We start from the raw sequence: 16593 nt of genomic DNA, 5'->3' as shown, positions 1-16593 counted from the left end.
AGTAGACTGTGATTTAAGGTCAAATGACTGAAATTATAAGAACTGATTAAAACTTATAAAAGATATATGAGTATAGAAGCTTAACTAGACTGATTTATAAAGATGTTAACACTGAATTATAATAAGAATTTATTAATAGAAGAGTAGTTTTTCTTAAGTGTGAACAATATGGCAATATAAATAAATAACTTAGTTATTTAAACCGTTGTTTGTAATTTAAATATTTCCTTATTTCTACCTAATTATATCAATATCATCATTTCGAGAACATTTTTGTCGTTCCGGGAACGGTTGATCATTTTCGGGAACATTAGAATATTTCAATAAAATACGCATAAGTAGAGGTATTTCAATATTATATATATATATATATATAATATATATATATATATATATATTTATTACATTACAGAACTTTTGTTGTGTACATATTACGTTAATTCGATTATAAGTTTTAAATATTTTGAAATTTCTTAAATTGTATGCGCAATAATAGCAACTTCTTCAAAAATTTTTTGACGTATTTTGCTTGTAGAAAATTTTGAAGTTATTGATTTTATTATTGCTTATTCAATATAGATACATAATATACCCATGTTTTAAAAAAAAATCTTAAATTATGCGCTTTATTTGGTTTTTGCGGATTTTATGAAACTTAGAAAAACGTTCCCGATTTGATGGTTTTCTGCAAGATATTTACTACTAAGCAATATTGCGAAAAAAAATCAAGAATTCTGTGCGCTGCCCTGTCAAGGTTTAAAAATATACAAATTAAGCAACAGTATAAACTAATAGTCATCATTATAGCTAGCAATTTTTTTTGTCATAAAACCGATTTTGAAAATCGCAATTTGAATTTGAATTTGGTGATTTGGAATACATTAAGAAAAGGATGTACAAACTTTTAAAAAGTCCGACTGAGTGACCCCTAAAATAGCTCAATAGCTAGCTATAAGTGAGGAAATCCTTGCTAATATTATAAATGTGATAGTTTTTCCTTCTTTCTCGTCGCAACAAAGCGAATTTATGATATTACAATATTTGTGTAGGCTAAAGTGACATAGGCTTCTCTTTACCGCGTTAACGGGAAGCATGCATAATACAATTTAATTATTATTATCACACAGGACACTAAATTTTCCTCAAAAACTGTTTATAAAATATATCAGTCTGTCTATTAATATATTTTCCTCGCGTAATACCAAGCAATCGGTAGTGTTTTGAAGAGAAATATATTAATTTTGTTTATAATAAAACATGAGGTAAGTTTAAATTAAATCTGTTCATACATTGAAATAAAGATTGTGTATATGATTTCAAAGTAACTATTTTCCGAAGCGGTTTTAGCTATACCCACGACACTTGTGATGGGTTCTAAGGAAGAGAAGTTTTATTTTTATTCGATAATTGCCACAGCATCAGGTATAAAAAATATAAAACATGTTTTATTTAAAAGTTTTTGGTTAAGAACCAAAAATCCTAAGATCCAACTCAGATCAAACTTAGATCCAAATCTACTCCTCTGCCTGGACTTGTCTTATCGAAAGTAACTTGCCTGTCTCTTCACGAATTCCTACGGAAACGAGAACTGTGAGTGTTTACCATTATCTGAGCGGCCGAGACCGCAAGTGGAACCTAGTATTATGAATAATAATTGCGACATTTTGTGAGGATAGATGGCCAGATATCAATCTGACCTTTGTGACAAATTCATAGGATGAAATCCTCCTCCTAGCACCTTCCGACTGTAGTCACGCCAATGCCTTTCATCTATAACCTACCATAGCAATCCTACTATCCTACTAATATTATAAATGCGAAAATTTGTAAGGATGTGTGTGTGTTTGTTGCTCTTTCACGCAAAAACTACTGAACCGATTGCAATGGAATTTGGTACGTAGACAGCTGGACAGCTGGAATAACATATAGGCAACTTTTTATCTCGATATTCCTACGGGTAACGGACTTACGCGGGTGAAACCGCGGGGCGCAGCTAGTATGGAATAAATCCACTAAAATGATCGGTGGAAAATTTGAAATCACACTCGAAACGATGTCTTGAATGGCGCATATGCTAACATGAGCTGATGTATGTAGTGTGAAACCGCGGGACACAACTGATCGTTTAATAATATGTTGCTTTACCTGTGAACAACTAATGTTTACTTTACGTGTGAAAATTTGTATGTTTGTTACTCAACGCAGTGGACTGAACTATAATAGACTAGTTTGTGTGAAACCTGTTCCACTGATACTTAATTATCTGACAATCGACTAGGGAAATTGTGAATATAACAATAATTAAATTATTGTATTTTCTTTTTAAGGGAAACAACAATACTACTGCTGTCCTTCTTACTCTTTTTCACAATGTTTAACATGTCATCAGCGAATCCGGTTAATCAGGTTACTCCTATAAAAGGTAAAACAATTTCTTACTATATACCAAGGATCATTTAGCCAGTATGTACCGTACCATCAACCTATATCTGAAATTAATTAACACCATCGCTGCAGTGTAGCTCAAAATAACGAGACTAGAAAGAATTAATATAATATTCCGAACATCGCTTTTAATAGCTTTCGCCATGTTTAAAAATTTAAATTTAGAATGATGGTATGTGGTAGTCGAGCACGCTTCGGCACTAATTGGTCTAGCTCGCACCGGGGAAATACCACACTCCCACAGAAAACCGGCGTGAAATAGTATACTGCTGTGTTCTGTTCGGTGATTGGGGGAGCCGGAGGCCCATATCCATTTCCTTACCCTTCCCAATGCTTTCCTTTATACATCTCGTCCACCCTTTCTCAACAACTCGTCAACATCTCTAGTAAAATTTTCCGTTGTTTCAAAAATAAGTGGTGGTACCTTCAGACAAGAGACTCCTTCACAAAATATACTTGTCATACAACTCTTGGAAATTATGTATCTATGTTAGTCTTCACACAGGTTAATTAGTATACAAATAGCTACCAACTAGTTTTTTTTTGGCTATGTTACCTAAGAGCATATTACTTCCTACTGCGAGTTTGTAAGGATGTGTGTGTGTTTGTTGCTCTTTCCTACTTCCTACTGCGAGTTTGTAAGGATGTGTGTGTGGGTTTTTTGCTCTTTCACGAAAAAACTACTCAAACGATTGCAATGAAATTTGGTACGTAGACAGCTAGACAACTGGAATAACATGTAGGAAACTTTTTATCCCGATATCCCTACGGGATACGGACTTACGCGGGCGAAACCGCGGGGCGCAGCTGGTTTAATCTAATTCCGGATGTGTCAATTTGAAGGCGGTTTAGTTGACAATAAATCCAATAAATAATTGCTATACACACAACTTTGGAACAATGTTTCAGAGGGAAAGGTATGCCTAACGACAAATAATAAACCGGGCTGGTGCGTATCGTTTTACAAATGCAGTAAAAATTCATCTGTTATCAGCGAGGATTACAACGACGAGGTTCCAGATAGGTGAGGTATTTTGAACCGACTTCAACGAAAAGGAGGCGGTTCTCAATTCGACTGCATTTTTTTATGCTAACATACCACATAACTTTTTAGTGGGTGAATTTTTTTAATTGGAAGCAAGAGTGCTTGCTATGAAATTCATGTTTCATAATGTATGTTTCATAGGCGCCAAAATAATAGAAAGCATTTTTTTTTCTTTTTTTATGGACAATCACGTAAAAACATGTTCATGGGTGTTGCTGGTCACCTAGCATCAGGCGACCCTAGAAGCTCCTGTGTCACGTATCAAACTAAAAAAACAGCGATTAAAAATGTATCGACCTTAATTCTATTTAGATTGATACAGGATCTCACATGTCCTGTGTCACGTATCAAACTAAAAATATAGCGATTAAAAAATGTATAGATCTTCATTGTATTCTCATTGAGACAGGATCTCACATTAACCTTTTTTTAAATATGAATACCTTATTAACTTATTCTTTCATATTATTCTTTTACAGAAATTCATGCAGCCATATGTTGGAGGTTTGCTGTCCAAAATTAGACGTTCTATCTTTGTGACGTTATGAAAACCTAATTAGGCGTAACGTTTAACCTACACTTTAGGAAATGTATATTATAGAGAGATATCTTTTGTATTTTTGTAACGTTTTCACGCAAAAACCACAAGACGGATTTCAAAAAATTCTTTCACCATAAAAAAGCTGCAACTTCCCTGAGTATATAGTATATATGTACCACGGGGGAACAGCTAGTGTTAAATAAAATCGTTAAATCGTGTTTCGCTCTAATACTGAAATTAACAGAAATCTAACCGAGTCCTAGCAATTGCTTCAAGCGTCTGTCCATCGTGTTACCGTAGGACATAGGCCAATAAATAAATATTAAGATAGCCTTTTGGCTTATCTTTATTGCCACGACGCCTCGGAATCGAAATGCATGTCAGCAACAGCCAAGACACAAATCTCATCTATATTTATCCATGATTTTCACATCCGTGAGTTTTCGTTGTAGCCATAAAAAACACTATTGTCGCAAAGTGGTACTTCTACAATCACTACAACGCGCTGTGAGCTGTTTATTTTTTTTCGCTCAATGTGCTTTTTCAGTATTCGAGGGAAACGTATATATTTTTTCTTTTATACACAAATATTTTTGTATAGTATGCAGGAAGAGACGACTTGCGTGCGTGACAAATTTAATTACAATTTCATTCCATACACACACATGAATTAATATGGTTAAGTGTAACTGTTTCAATTGAAATATTGATGTTGTAATAAATAATGATTACAAAATACCATTTGTAATGAATAGTGGTTATGAGAATATGTATTTTATTTATAGAAAATATTAATATATATTAGCAGTCTGTGGTTTATCTTAAACGGCGGCACGCATCCATTTTCCTACCCTTTTAAGTCCTTTCCTTTATAAATACTTTACTTATGGAATTACCCACACTACGTAATCTTTAATTATTATTTCTTCGTAGTCGATTCCGCCAAGAAAAATTTCGGACTAGACACGAATATGGCACGCAATTTTGAGTGCTTCTCAAACTCACAGGCATTGTCGCTGACGTAAGAGTGTTGATACGTCAGCTGCTTGAAAACGGACACGGGCAGTTTGTAGTTTAGTGAAGTTGTCAAGTAAATCCACGAGAGTCTACACTATACAATAATGCCATTTTACGATCGGATGTATAAAGCTTCCATAAAATGTTACCTGGATTCCTTGTCAATGCGAGCTATTAAAAAAAAACAAATGAATTTTGGGTAGGTACCATTAAAAGATGATCACAAAAATATCAGAAAGAGCTAGAGCGTGTGTCACTGTTAAGAACTAAAAAGTTTCCGAAATCGCGACTAAGAAAAATGCTTGTCTTCTTATTTATTTCGTGAAGGTGAGTGTTCTAAGCGTATTTTGTTGAATGTTTAACGAAGTTTAAGATATTTAGGTGATTTTTATTTTGTCTCTTGAAAAGTAGGTATACCTACGCCTGTCTGCCTTGAAGGCTGCGATATTATTACAGATATTAGACGGATAACTCAGATACCTCCCAAGAAAATGAAAAAGAAGATCGACTGGCTACAGATTATGCAAGAGAAGACGATATGCCGACATTAAAAATGACCCAAAAATTTCTTAAAATTGCTAAAGAAAAAAAAACAAATTATCTAAAGACTAAGGAAAAAAAGTGTAGTATTTCCGATCTAACCTAGACCAGACCTAACCTAGAAATCAGAGGGAACAAAGAAATAAATGGAATAAGAATTCTAACACCTGAACGCACCTGACGCTGGTGGTTCGCCTGATGGTAAGCGATCACCACCACCCATGAATATTCGCAGATGTGGTACCTCTAAGGACGCGCTGCCCACTTTTAAAGGGAAAAGCAAACGGGCCAGCCGGCGCCAGTGTCCAAAACGAGTTTTTCCCAAAATAATGTGATGTCTATCATCAAAGTCGTTTTAATCTCGTATTGTCATTGTGAGTACCTAACAGCGGACTTTTATTAAAAGCTGTTAAGAAAAATGAAGCTATTAAGTAATTTAATAATCTCATTTTTTCTTCAAAACTATGGCTTGGTTATACGTGCACCCAAAAAGAAAGGGTTCCCAATTAGGAAAACAAAGATTCAGATCAAAACTTCGTGTATTTACGACAGTTTCTGAAAAATAACAATTTGTCGAGAATAAGCCAAGAGCGATTGCTAGAGTTTTTTAGTCTCCTCAAAAGCTCAAAATGCTGCAATTGCTATGCTATCATGTCTTGTCCAAGATTTAAGAAAAAATTGTTGGTTTGTTTGAATATATTATATCTATATATATAAAATTCTCGTGTCACAGTTTTCGTTGCCATACTCCTCCGAAACGGCTTGACCGATTCCTCTGAAATTTGGTAAGCATATTGGGTAGGTCTGAGAATCGGCCAACATCTATTTTTTATCCCGATATTCCTACGGGATACGGACTTACGCGGGTGAAACCGCAGCATGCCATTTCACGCCGGTCTTCTGTGGGGGTGTGGTACTTCCCCGGTGTGAGTATAACACACCTCTGCCAACCTCCAGTACTTATTCGGTACAGTTCGGTGAGTGGGGGAGCCGGAGGCCCATATCCTTTTCCTTACCCTTCCCAGTCCTTTCCTTTATTCCTATCACCCATCCTTTCTTAATCCCTTCCCAAAAAGTCGGCAATCCATTTGTAGAGGCGTAAGGTCTGCCATGGACCTTATGCCTCTCCAAATGTTCATGGGCGGTGGTAGCTCTTACCAACGGGCGTCCCACCAGCTCAATTGCCGACTGTAACATAAATAAATATTAGTTTAAAAAAAACTAAAAAACACGCTTTAACAAAAATCATATTTTGCAAATTAAAAAATGGAATAATTTTATCAAATTAGTGTATTGTCATCGGTCCTCAATAAATCTACAAAGTTTGAACGAAATCTGGCCGTTTAAAGTGGGTCAAAATCGCGCCCAAAGAAGTCGGTTACAAACAAACATACAAACAAACATACAAACAAACATACAAACAAACATACAGGTGAAGCTAATAAAAAGCGTGTAAAAAAAAAAAAACTTATCTCACATGCCAATATAAACTATTCACCAAAGGCACATAAGACGAGAAATCAAAGGCACATAAGACGAGAAATCGAAAGAAGAAAAATCTAGTTTAAACCGCATACGTTTATTGTTGTACCAACTAGCTTTTCGCCCGTGGCTTCGCACGCATGGACTACCTTCATAATTGAAGTTGTATTAATTTTCCCGTGGGAAAAAGAAATTTTCCAGCAGTAAAGACTTTGCTAACTTAGCATTCGGTAATCCAGTGTTCCTGCCTTATTCCAAGTTATAAAAAATATTCTAGAAGATTCGGCGCGATTGATTAATATCAAGAATCCTGTGTTATTCCACGGGAGCATTTATTCGAAATAAAAATTATTATTTTTATTTAAGTCGAGTAATAGCCTATTTATGTATGCTAAATTTCATTAAAATCCGTTCAGTAGAGTGATTGGCGGTCAAACGTTCAAACAAACAAACTTTCACCTTCACCAATATTATTTATATGCTTAGTTTTCATTGTGTTCACATCATTTGATTATATTTTACCCAACTTTGATTGTAAAGGCGAATGTGTGTTTGTGCGTTTGCCTTTCTCTCACGCAGCAACGGAGCGACACTGATATAATTTTGTGCCTACAATTAGTTAGGAGGCTATAGAGTGACATATGCTAGGTACTTTAGTGTCCCCTAGTGGGGTATGGGGCAGATATTATACATCTGTTTCACTGATCGATTTTCTTTATGGACAAGTGGGTGATCAGCCTTCTGTGTTCTGCCAGACAGAGACATTTTTCTCTCGGACCCCTCGCTCACGTGTTAACCACTGCACCAAAGAGCTGCACGACTGATTCACGTAACCGGGCATAAAATAGGACACGATGCATTTATAAATAATTTTATTATACAACATACAGGGCACGATTAGTAAACTCTAACACAAGTGTACTTTTTTTTAATTCACATAAAAATCTATAAACTTAACCTACGCAAGAGATTACAATGATCGTATATCGTTAGAATCCTTTGTATGTAATGTTTTCGACAAATAGGTACTATCGCGAGCACACACAACGACGAAAACCGAACTGTTTTTATGGGAAATCGACAGAAACACAATAGATCTATGACGTATCCAATTTCCTCACCGTCCAGCACTTTCACCAATTGAATGTTTGTTAACATCGGTATGGAAGACCCTAGATGCAGTCTCCACACACACACACACTAGCAAAGCTAAACACCCACCAATTACACCTACGAAGTTATAGGTACTTGTGTGTAGTGCATATAGGTTTTTCAAATTCGACCTTACGCGAATCGCCATAGAGTCGCTTTTATAGTGTAACGTGGAACACGAGACAATATGAAATTAGCGCACAATTCAGAACGTTTCACTCATTTCAAGAGATAATATGTACATATTGGGTGTTCTCGTATCAATATTTGTATCAGACACTTGATGTTTGAAAATTTTTCTCTCAAAAGATTTCTTCATTACTATTGTATAAAATTTTTCACGTAACAATATACTAAACGACCTAAACTCTTTCACCGTATTTTTATACATAAAAATCACCCAGATTTCGCCGAGCGTGTATTTGAAGATAACGACTCTGTACCTACCTACACATTGAATTTTCACAACATATATACGACAAACATCAGACGATACTCCCGACAGCAATCTAGAACTATTAGCCAGTTTCGCAAGTGCTAGATAATTTTCTAGTTCCCTTATCTGTCAGATACAATACGTACAATGACAAATAGTTTTTAAGAACATACATTGAAAATAGGCCATCAGATGCTCTAGCTTTGTTTCGATTATTTAGCTTGCATTTTCACACAGTTTGTTAGTGAGTTTGTTAATGTTTATTGTGTCTGTCAGATAATATAGAATATATCCAGTACTCGCTATACACCAGCTGTTCTCTAGTGAAAATCATCAACTCATCTTTTGGACACAGTAAAGTGAGATATTTTTAAAGACCATCATGGTTTAAAAAGCTATCTTAAAAAAAAAAACATATTCTTATAGCTATAATCATGTGCCAGAAAACATGATAATAATCTAAATATTAAACTTTTTGGCGCGGTCGGGTGATTGATACAAACCAATGTTAAAACCAAATAAGGAAAATCAACAGCTAACAAATAAGGCAAAACATAATTTGATAATCCTATATTTGTATTAAATAAACCTTCTTATTTACATTATAAATGTTAAAGTCCGTTTGTTTGTTTGTCTATATTTTACGCAGCAACGGAGCGATATTATGATTCTTGTATTTGAAGATAGGAGGCTAGACAGCGACATGGGCTACTTACTACCGTGATGAGACACGTCATTTTCACGACACGATCTCCTTGTGCTACTCCCGAGTATCCAGACCTAGGTAAGTAGCCCCAGTAGAAACCACTATACTCAATTCTAAATGCACATTATTATGCAATTACTAGCTGCGCCCCGCGGTTTCACCCTCGCAAGTCTATATCCTGTAGGGATATCGGGATAAAAATTTGCCTATATGATATTCCACTTGTCCAGCTGTCCACGTACCAAATTTCATTGCAATCGGTTCAGTAGCTTTTGCGTGAAAGAGCAAAAAACACACACACACGCATCCTTACAAAATTTCGCATTTATAATATTAGTAGGAAGTAGGACAGGATGTTGTGAATTTATATTCACTACTCGTTTTAGCAGAGATTACAAATCGACTTCTCGTGTTAACATGGATCTATGTTTTCATCATTACTATATTAGCGACTATTATTGAGTTTTTTTCTATATCACAGCGGGCAATTGAACTGGTGGTTCACCTGATGGTACGCGACCACCACCGTCCGTGAACAGAGCCGAGGTAGTGCCTCTGCGGACGCGCTGCCCGCTTTAAAGAGGAGAGCAAAGGAATAAGGAAAGGATTGACGACTGGAAAGAAGCAACGGACTGTGGGAGGGGTGGGGAATAGGGGGACACGGACGGTCGTTATGACAACCGCGGAATTTTCTAGAGGTTTTCGTCTTTCACTACGATTACGAAAGCGGTTGTACCACTGTTTGCATATATTTATCCCATGCCAATTCTTTGAAGCATTGAGAACTGCATTTTTAAACCATGATAGACGTATACAAGACCAGCCATATAATAAAAAAAACCGTTTATTTAATACGATCAAATAAGAGAAATCTATTAAATATGTATATTTATGTTGTATCACTATTATTATATTATTATCTATTCTATATGTACATGAATAACTCGTTAGTTATAATTATTTTGTTCAAGTATACAAATTAAAGTGAGGAAAAAACTTTACAATAATTAATTACGATTATAATGTGAAAATATTTAATTTTAATATAGTAAAAGTTGTAACTGTACATACATATATAAAGTACAATCCATAAATATAATTTCATATATGAGTAAGAAAAAAATCGACCCAGGGCTAGTCGGTCTCGCGACACTTAGTGTTCCGGACAAGTTTGGCGAGATGAAAAAAAAAAATGGTCACCCATCCAATTCATAACAGTGCCAACCGGTGCTTAACCTCAATTGTAACTACATGTTGTTACATTAGCAACAGAACTGCCCAACAATCTTGTATCATGTGATAACGCCTGGCGACAGACGGGACGGAGAAACAAACAGACAGTGCGACAAAAAAAAAACCAAAATTACCGTAGAGAAGCTAATCAGTTCCAAGGTAAGTTTTGAGTTATAAATCTTAAGAGAATGCAAAAATTGCCAACACTTTATATTGTATAACAACGTATAATAGTTAGCTATGGTATACAACTTAAAGTATAATGCAATACATACAATAAATTTGAAATGGTATTAAATATATAATGTTAATAAGGGGCCAGAACATAGAGCCGTTTTTAATATTGGGGGCCAAACTATGAAAACACATAATTGTCTTCTAATAAAAATAAGTAGTTATAATATATGTTATTGATGATACAATTACATACAGATTATAGGTACATGTAAATTTAAAATTTGTTCGACTACCGCCTGAGCGAAACTCTTGTATGACGTCATCAACACGATACGATACGGTGTCGTAACGTCAGTCGTGTTAATGTATGTATACAAATATATTATATTATATATTATTATAAAGCTGAAGAGTTTGTTTGTTTGAACGCGCTAATCTCGGGAACTACTGGTCAGTTTTAAAAAAAATTCTTTCAATGTTAGATAGCCAATTGATTGAGGAAGGCTATATAACATCATGTACTTTGCGGGTCAAACGGCAGGGCGCGGCTAGTGTATCATGAAACTGTACCAGTATAATGATTAATACATTTATCAATAAAACTATATGACGTATATATAAAAGAAAATCTGTTAGTCTTACACCGAAACACTTAATTTACTTATAAAATCGCTATCCTCTATTTAACATCAAGCGGCTATAATAAATATGTATGTACTAAATTTTGAAGACATATGCCCTAATACTATTTGAATTTCATAATATTTACATATTCAAAAATATATTTAAACACAGACGTTAAAGGTTTTGTATTTGTATATACATACTTGGAAACAATTTTTTTCGATTATCTAATTATATTTTCAAATTTTTATCTATGGCGTTCCAAACACACTTTTTCTTATGCCTTTCATGTGTGTATTTTGAGTGTAATAAATATCTGACTGCCAGAGAGGTTTAATATTTCAAAATATTGCGTAAAATACAGATGAATAAACAATTTGGACTTTGAAAAGAATACGAGAAAGAAACACTTCTCAATTTACGGATCATAACTTAATAATCGCTTGTCCCCAACAGTCGAGGATAATTTAGGGTCATATGAAAGTATCGCTGCCGACCACATAATTAGACCATAGAATGCGACCATAGAATAAGTTATCAGCCTTACGTTATTGTGCCATATACTTCCTATTGGGGGAGGGGGGGGGATACTTGTAAAATTTAAAAACACCCTCATTCTACAAAGAATTACAATCGCTAATTAGAAGCACGGAAAATACGCTACGCACCGAGAACTTGCGGTCGTTTTCGGCGTTATCGGTTAAAATATTAACATTCAATCTACGCAAATTGTTCATTACTCACTAGTGTTTTTTTTTTTAAAATTCGTGCCGCCGCTATCCACTTATACACTTTGCACCACACACTTTACACTAACACGAACACTGTGCGCACGTGCGAGTCGACGGGCGCGCGGCGCGCGTTCGTTAGCTTCCCAATGATGACGTCACAAGTGTCTGTAAATGAAAATTGAAATAGATTAATTTAAAACTGAATGTCAGATTTGATTTTCCTGCATATTTATGATACAATAGTCTAGACTTCAAGCTGGTCCACACGGCACAAACTAGGTTTGCTTCGTTGTGTTTGTGCAAACGGCATGTGCGTACGTGAAGTTTGAGCTACTTGGAAGTTGGCGTGAAAGTTTGTTTCAAAGCGTAATATTATGTCCAATTATTTGGTTTTCCTCTCTTTTACATACGGATATTATAACAGCTGTTATTAATATGCTATGGTGATAGCTGTATAGATATTATATTCCTTTAATTTTAGCGATTTTACAATTGCACTTTTTTAAAAGAGATCATTCCACCTTGGTGGCGTTTAAGTAATTCACTGATGCTGTGTGGATGCTGAGTTTTGTACTAGTTTTTCCCCGCGGCTTCGCACACGTTAAGTTTAATAGATGTTATATATATAAACCTTTGTCTTGAACCAATCTATTTATTAAAAGAAAACCATCAAAATAGGTTGCATAGTTTTAAAGATTTAAGCATACATAGGGACAGAGAAAGTAACTTTGTTTCATACTATGTTCCGATGTAACTATGTAGTGTATATAGTGTGGTGTGCAGTGCATAAAGTGTGGTGTGCAGTGTATGTAGTGTGGTGTGCAGTGCATGTAGTGTGATGGGCAGTGCATATAGTGTGATGGGCAGTGCATATAGTGTGGTGTGCAGTGTATTTAGTGTGGTGTGCAGTGCATAAAGTGTGGTGTGCAGTGTATGTAGTGTGGTGTGCAGTGCATGTAGTGTGGAGTGCAGTGCATATAGTGTGGTGTGCAGTGTATGTAGTGTGGAGTGCGTCGCTTACGCGTGCGGGCGGCGCGGCGGCGGCGGTCGCGCGCCTAGTGGCGGGCGGCCCCCGCGGCGAGGTCCACGCACAGGACCGCCGCGGGGGCGGCGCGCCCTCAGCTGCGCCGGTGCCGGCCGCCGCGACGACGCCGCTCGCGCCGCACCTGCGGACAGCAAACACATCGCGCGTCTCTTAGTTATTAGAAAGAAAAAAGAAAGAAAAAGAAAGAAAGAAAGAATGTACATTTAACACCACAAAATCTATAGAAACATTAAATAAAAAGCTGGACTTATAGCTAATCGGTGTGGTGCTAAAAATGTTAACTACTCAGCCTGAGCTACGCGAAATGCGCAGCGCTGATTTTCAGTAGCCTCTTCTTGGACTGATGATAAAATATTGAATAGGAAAAATCTGATAATTTGGCAGGATTCGAACCCGCGTCTTTATGCCTACGGTTGTAGCAAGATCTAGCATCTTGGCCACTCATGATCCCGACTCAGCATACGATTTCATGTAATCTTTCTGTTTTATATGCCTAAGCAACCCCACGTTTTTTTTCTATTCTTTAAAAATTTCTCATTTATAAAGCTCAATGCTATGAAACTAGTAATTCAAGATAAAATATAGCACAAATATATATTAGATCCCCAATGATCAATGTATGAAATTAATAGGTTTCATTGTCTAAGTAAAACATGCTTCAGTACAAACTGGGTCAGCTAGCTGGGGCAGGAATCACACCCCCAACAAAGACTGACATTACATAGTAAGCACGCAAATACAACTATGTTCCATTTTGCGAGTGGATGAACCACCCATATCTCATATCTCGTCACCCTTCCCAGTCCAATTGTGTATCCCAAAACGTCAACCCTTTCCCCATCCCCTTGGTGTTCGCTCGTTCACCATCAACCGAACCACCAGCTCGATTGCACACTACACTAACACACATAAAACCACATAGTCACTTGATCCTGAATGCTTGAACTGTATTCAATGAAAGTCAAGTCAGTCCAGGCATCTCCAGATGGATATTCAATTGGAACGGGACAGAAGCTATCTAGTTAGTCTAGTCTAGCTAGTATCTAGCTAGACAGTATCAGGTGAGGTTATCATCCACCACGCACCGGCATCGCCTCGCCGTCCGCCCAGCGCTCGTAGGCGCGCTCGCGCTTCAGCCACTCCTGGTATTTGTACCACCACTCCTCCCACTTCACGTAGTCGCCCAGCGAGAGGCCTGAAAAATCAACGTATAATTTGTTAATTAATAATTTAATATGATCGGGGGCCTGTTTCCTTCTCCTAGCCCTTCCCAGTCCATTCCTTTCTTCTATTCATCAATCCTTTCCCGCATCCCTTAAAAGCGGGCAGTCAGAGGTCTGAGCCTCTGCGAATGTTCATGGGCGGTGCTGATCGTTTACCATCAGGCGAAACACCAGCTCAGTTACCCGCTATGACATAAAAAAAAATGATATGAAAAAAAGATGTTGGCCGATGCTCAGGTCTACGCTATATGCACACATAATTTCACAACGAGAATTTCATATATAATATAGAGAAGAGATAATATAAATAAATACAATGTGAAATAAATAGGAAATGTCTACCGGCGAGAGTCATTCGAACAATAAATAACATGTACAAATTGTGGGTAAATAGAAAATAAAAAGCAATAAAATAATTTTCATAATGTCGGAACTAGACAAATATTTGATGATTCATACGTATATTTGGTTTATACGTATATTACATGTATAAATGCACCCGTGCGAAACCGGAGCGGGTCGCTAGTACACTAGACATATATGGATTAGGTTCTTTATAACTTATTTAGATTATACTAGCTGCGCTCCGCGGTTTTACCCACGTACTACCTGATGTTATACAGCCTTAATCCTTCCTCAACATATGGCCTACTAGTTGCGCCCCGCGTTTTAACCCGCGTAAGTCCGTATCCCGTAGGAATATCGGGATAAAAAGTTGCCTATATGCTATTCCAGTTGTCCAGCTGTCTACGTACCAAATTTCATTGCAATCGGTTCAGTAGATTTTGCGTGAAAGAACAACAAACACACACACACAAATACTTACAAACTTTCGCATTTATAATATTAGTACGATTGGATTATACTAGCTGCGCCCCGCGCTTTTATCCATGTACTACTTGATGTTATACAGCCTAAATCCTTGAACACTGAAAGAATTTTAACAAATCGGACCAGTAGTGTCTGAGATTAGCGCGTTCAACCGAACAAACTCTTCAGCTTTATTATAATATGAGTATGGATAGTCTCACCTCGTAAATAGCCCCGTTTCTTATAGTAATCGTATCTGACTCTGACGTCGTCCCAGGACGGCAGACCGCCGGGGGCGACGGCCAACAGCTCCTCGGGATAGCTGCCCACCGGGGCCGGTTCCAGCCCACTGGAAATGGAATTATATTAGAATAAGATGAATATTAACCTTAAAATATTATCGCTGTGAATTGAGATATGTGTAATTCACTGGATTTTTTTTTTTCTTTCATTATCTTCTTTCTTATCTATCCATCTTCCTTCTGGGTTCTGGCTGAATAAACAGTGTCATGGGTCAATTGACTCATGGCATATAAAGCTGAGCACGGACCGTTTCAAAGCTTTAACACATAACAGCAACCTAATTTAGATTTTGTGTTATTTCTTTTCTTTTTAAATTGTTGTGTGTGTTTATGTTTTTTCCTTATTTCCTGTATAATGTTCAGTGTTTTATCTTTTTTGGTAGTTGTTGTGTGTGTATTTGAGTGTGAATAAATGTATGACTATTTCTATCACAGGAACGGAGAGTTATTTACAAACAATATATAAATATCCATTACATAGTATATTGTGTGCCAAACATAAAACAGTACAAGTTCAATCATACTAGTTACTTAATTTCTTATTGTGAGTTATCATTTTATTTGAAAATATGTCGGTAAAACATGTGACATTACGTGTGTGACGTCACGGTACGGTAAACCAGATTCATGTAACGAAATGAGAAGCATGAAATTAATTTCATGACATGACATGACATGACATTAAATCGTATCGTTCGTATCTTTTTTTTATAAACCTAGTGCATACAGAAGTGCATTTCGCACGCCACTACGCGATCCGCGGTCTGCGGCTCTTGTTACGGCGAGCGTACGTATAAAGTGCGTGTGTACGTGGTAAGTGGTTTTTTTTATGTCATAGTCGACAATTGAGCTGGTGGGTCGCCTGATGGGTAAGCGCTACCACCGCTCGCGAACGTGTGTGCGTGACACGCGTGTCAAAGTGCGTGACACGCGTGTTTAACTGTTTAACTGCGCGTGTATGCCGATGTGTGCGTGTACGTGTGCGCGTCCCACAGCGGCGGCGGCTCGGCGGCGCGTGAGTACGTGTGTAGTACGTGGAGACAAGCGCGTTTTGGTATCTGTCTGTGTGTGTGTGCTGTCTGTG

The 16593-nt window shown here is 36.9% G+C and overlaps 1 protein-coding gene across 1 annotated transcript in view; it reads right to left on the bottom strand.

Moving 5' to 3' along the window:
- Positions 1-12158: 12158 nt before the first annotated feature.
- Positions 12159-16593, bottom strand: part of LOC119839022 (serine/arginine repetitive matrix protein 1) — an 18551-nt gene continuing 14116 nt past the window's right edge. The window contains exons 10-14 of the mRNA XM_038365191.1: positions 16488-16588; positions 15429-15556; positions 14260-14369; positions 13151-13295; positions 12159-12294 (exon numbers count right to left, since the gene is read on the bottom strand). Of these exons, the coding sequence (XP_038221119.1) occupies positions 13248-13295; positions 14260-14369; positions 15429-15556; positions 16488-16588 (387 nt within the window). The 3' untranslated portion in view covers positions 12159-12294; positions 13151-13247. The remainder of the gene's footprint in view (positions 12295-13150; positions 13296-14259; positions 14370-15428; positions 15557-16487; positions 16589-16593) is intronic.

This window comes from Zerene cesonia, unplaced genomic scaffold, assembly GCF_012273895.1.
Source record: "Zerene cesonia ecotype Mississippi unplaced genomic scaffold, Zerene_cesonia_1.1 Zces_u007, whole genome shotgun sequence".
In the NCBI taxonomy this organism is placed as follows: domain Eukaryota; kingdom Metazoa; phylum Arthropoda; class Insecta; order Lepidoptera; family Pieridae; genus Zerene; species Zerene cesonia.
Note: the sequence above shows the minus strand (reverse complement) of the source record. Positions and strands in the feature narration are given on the sequence as shown.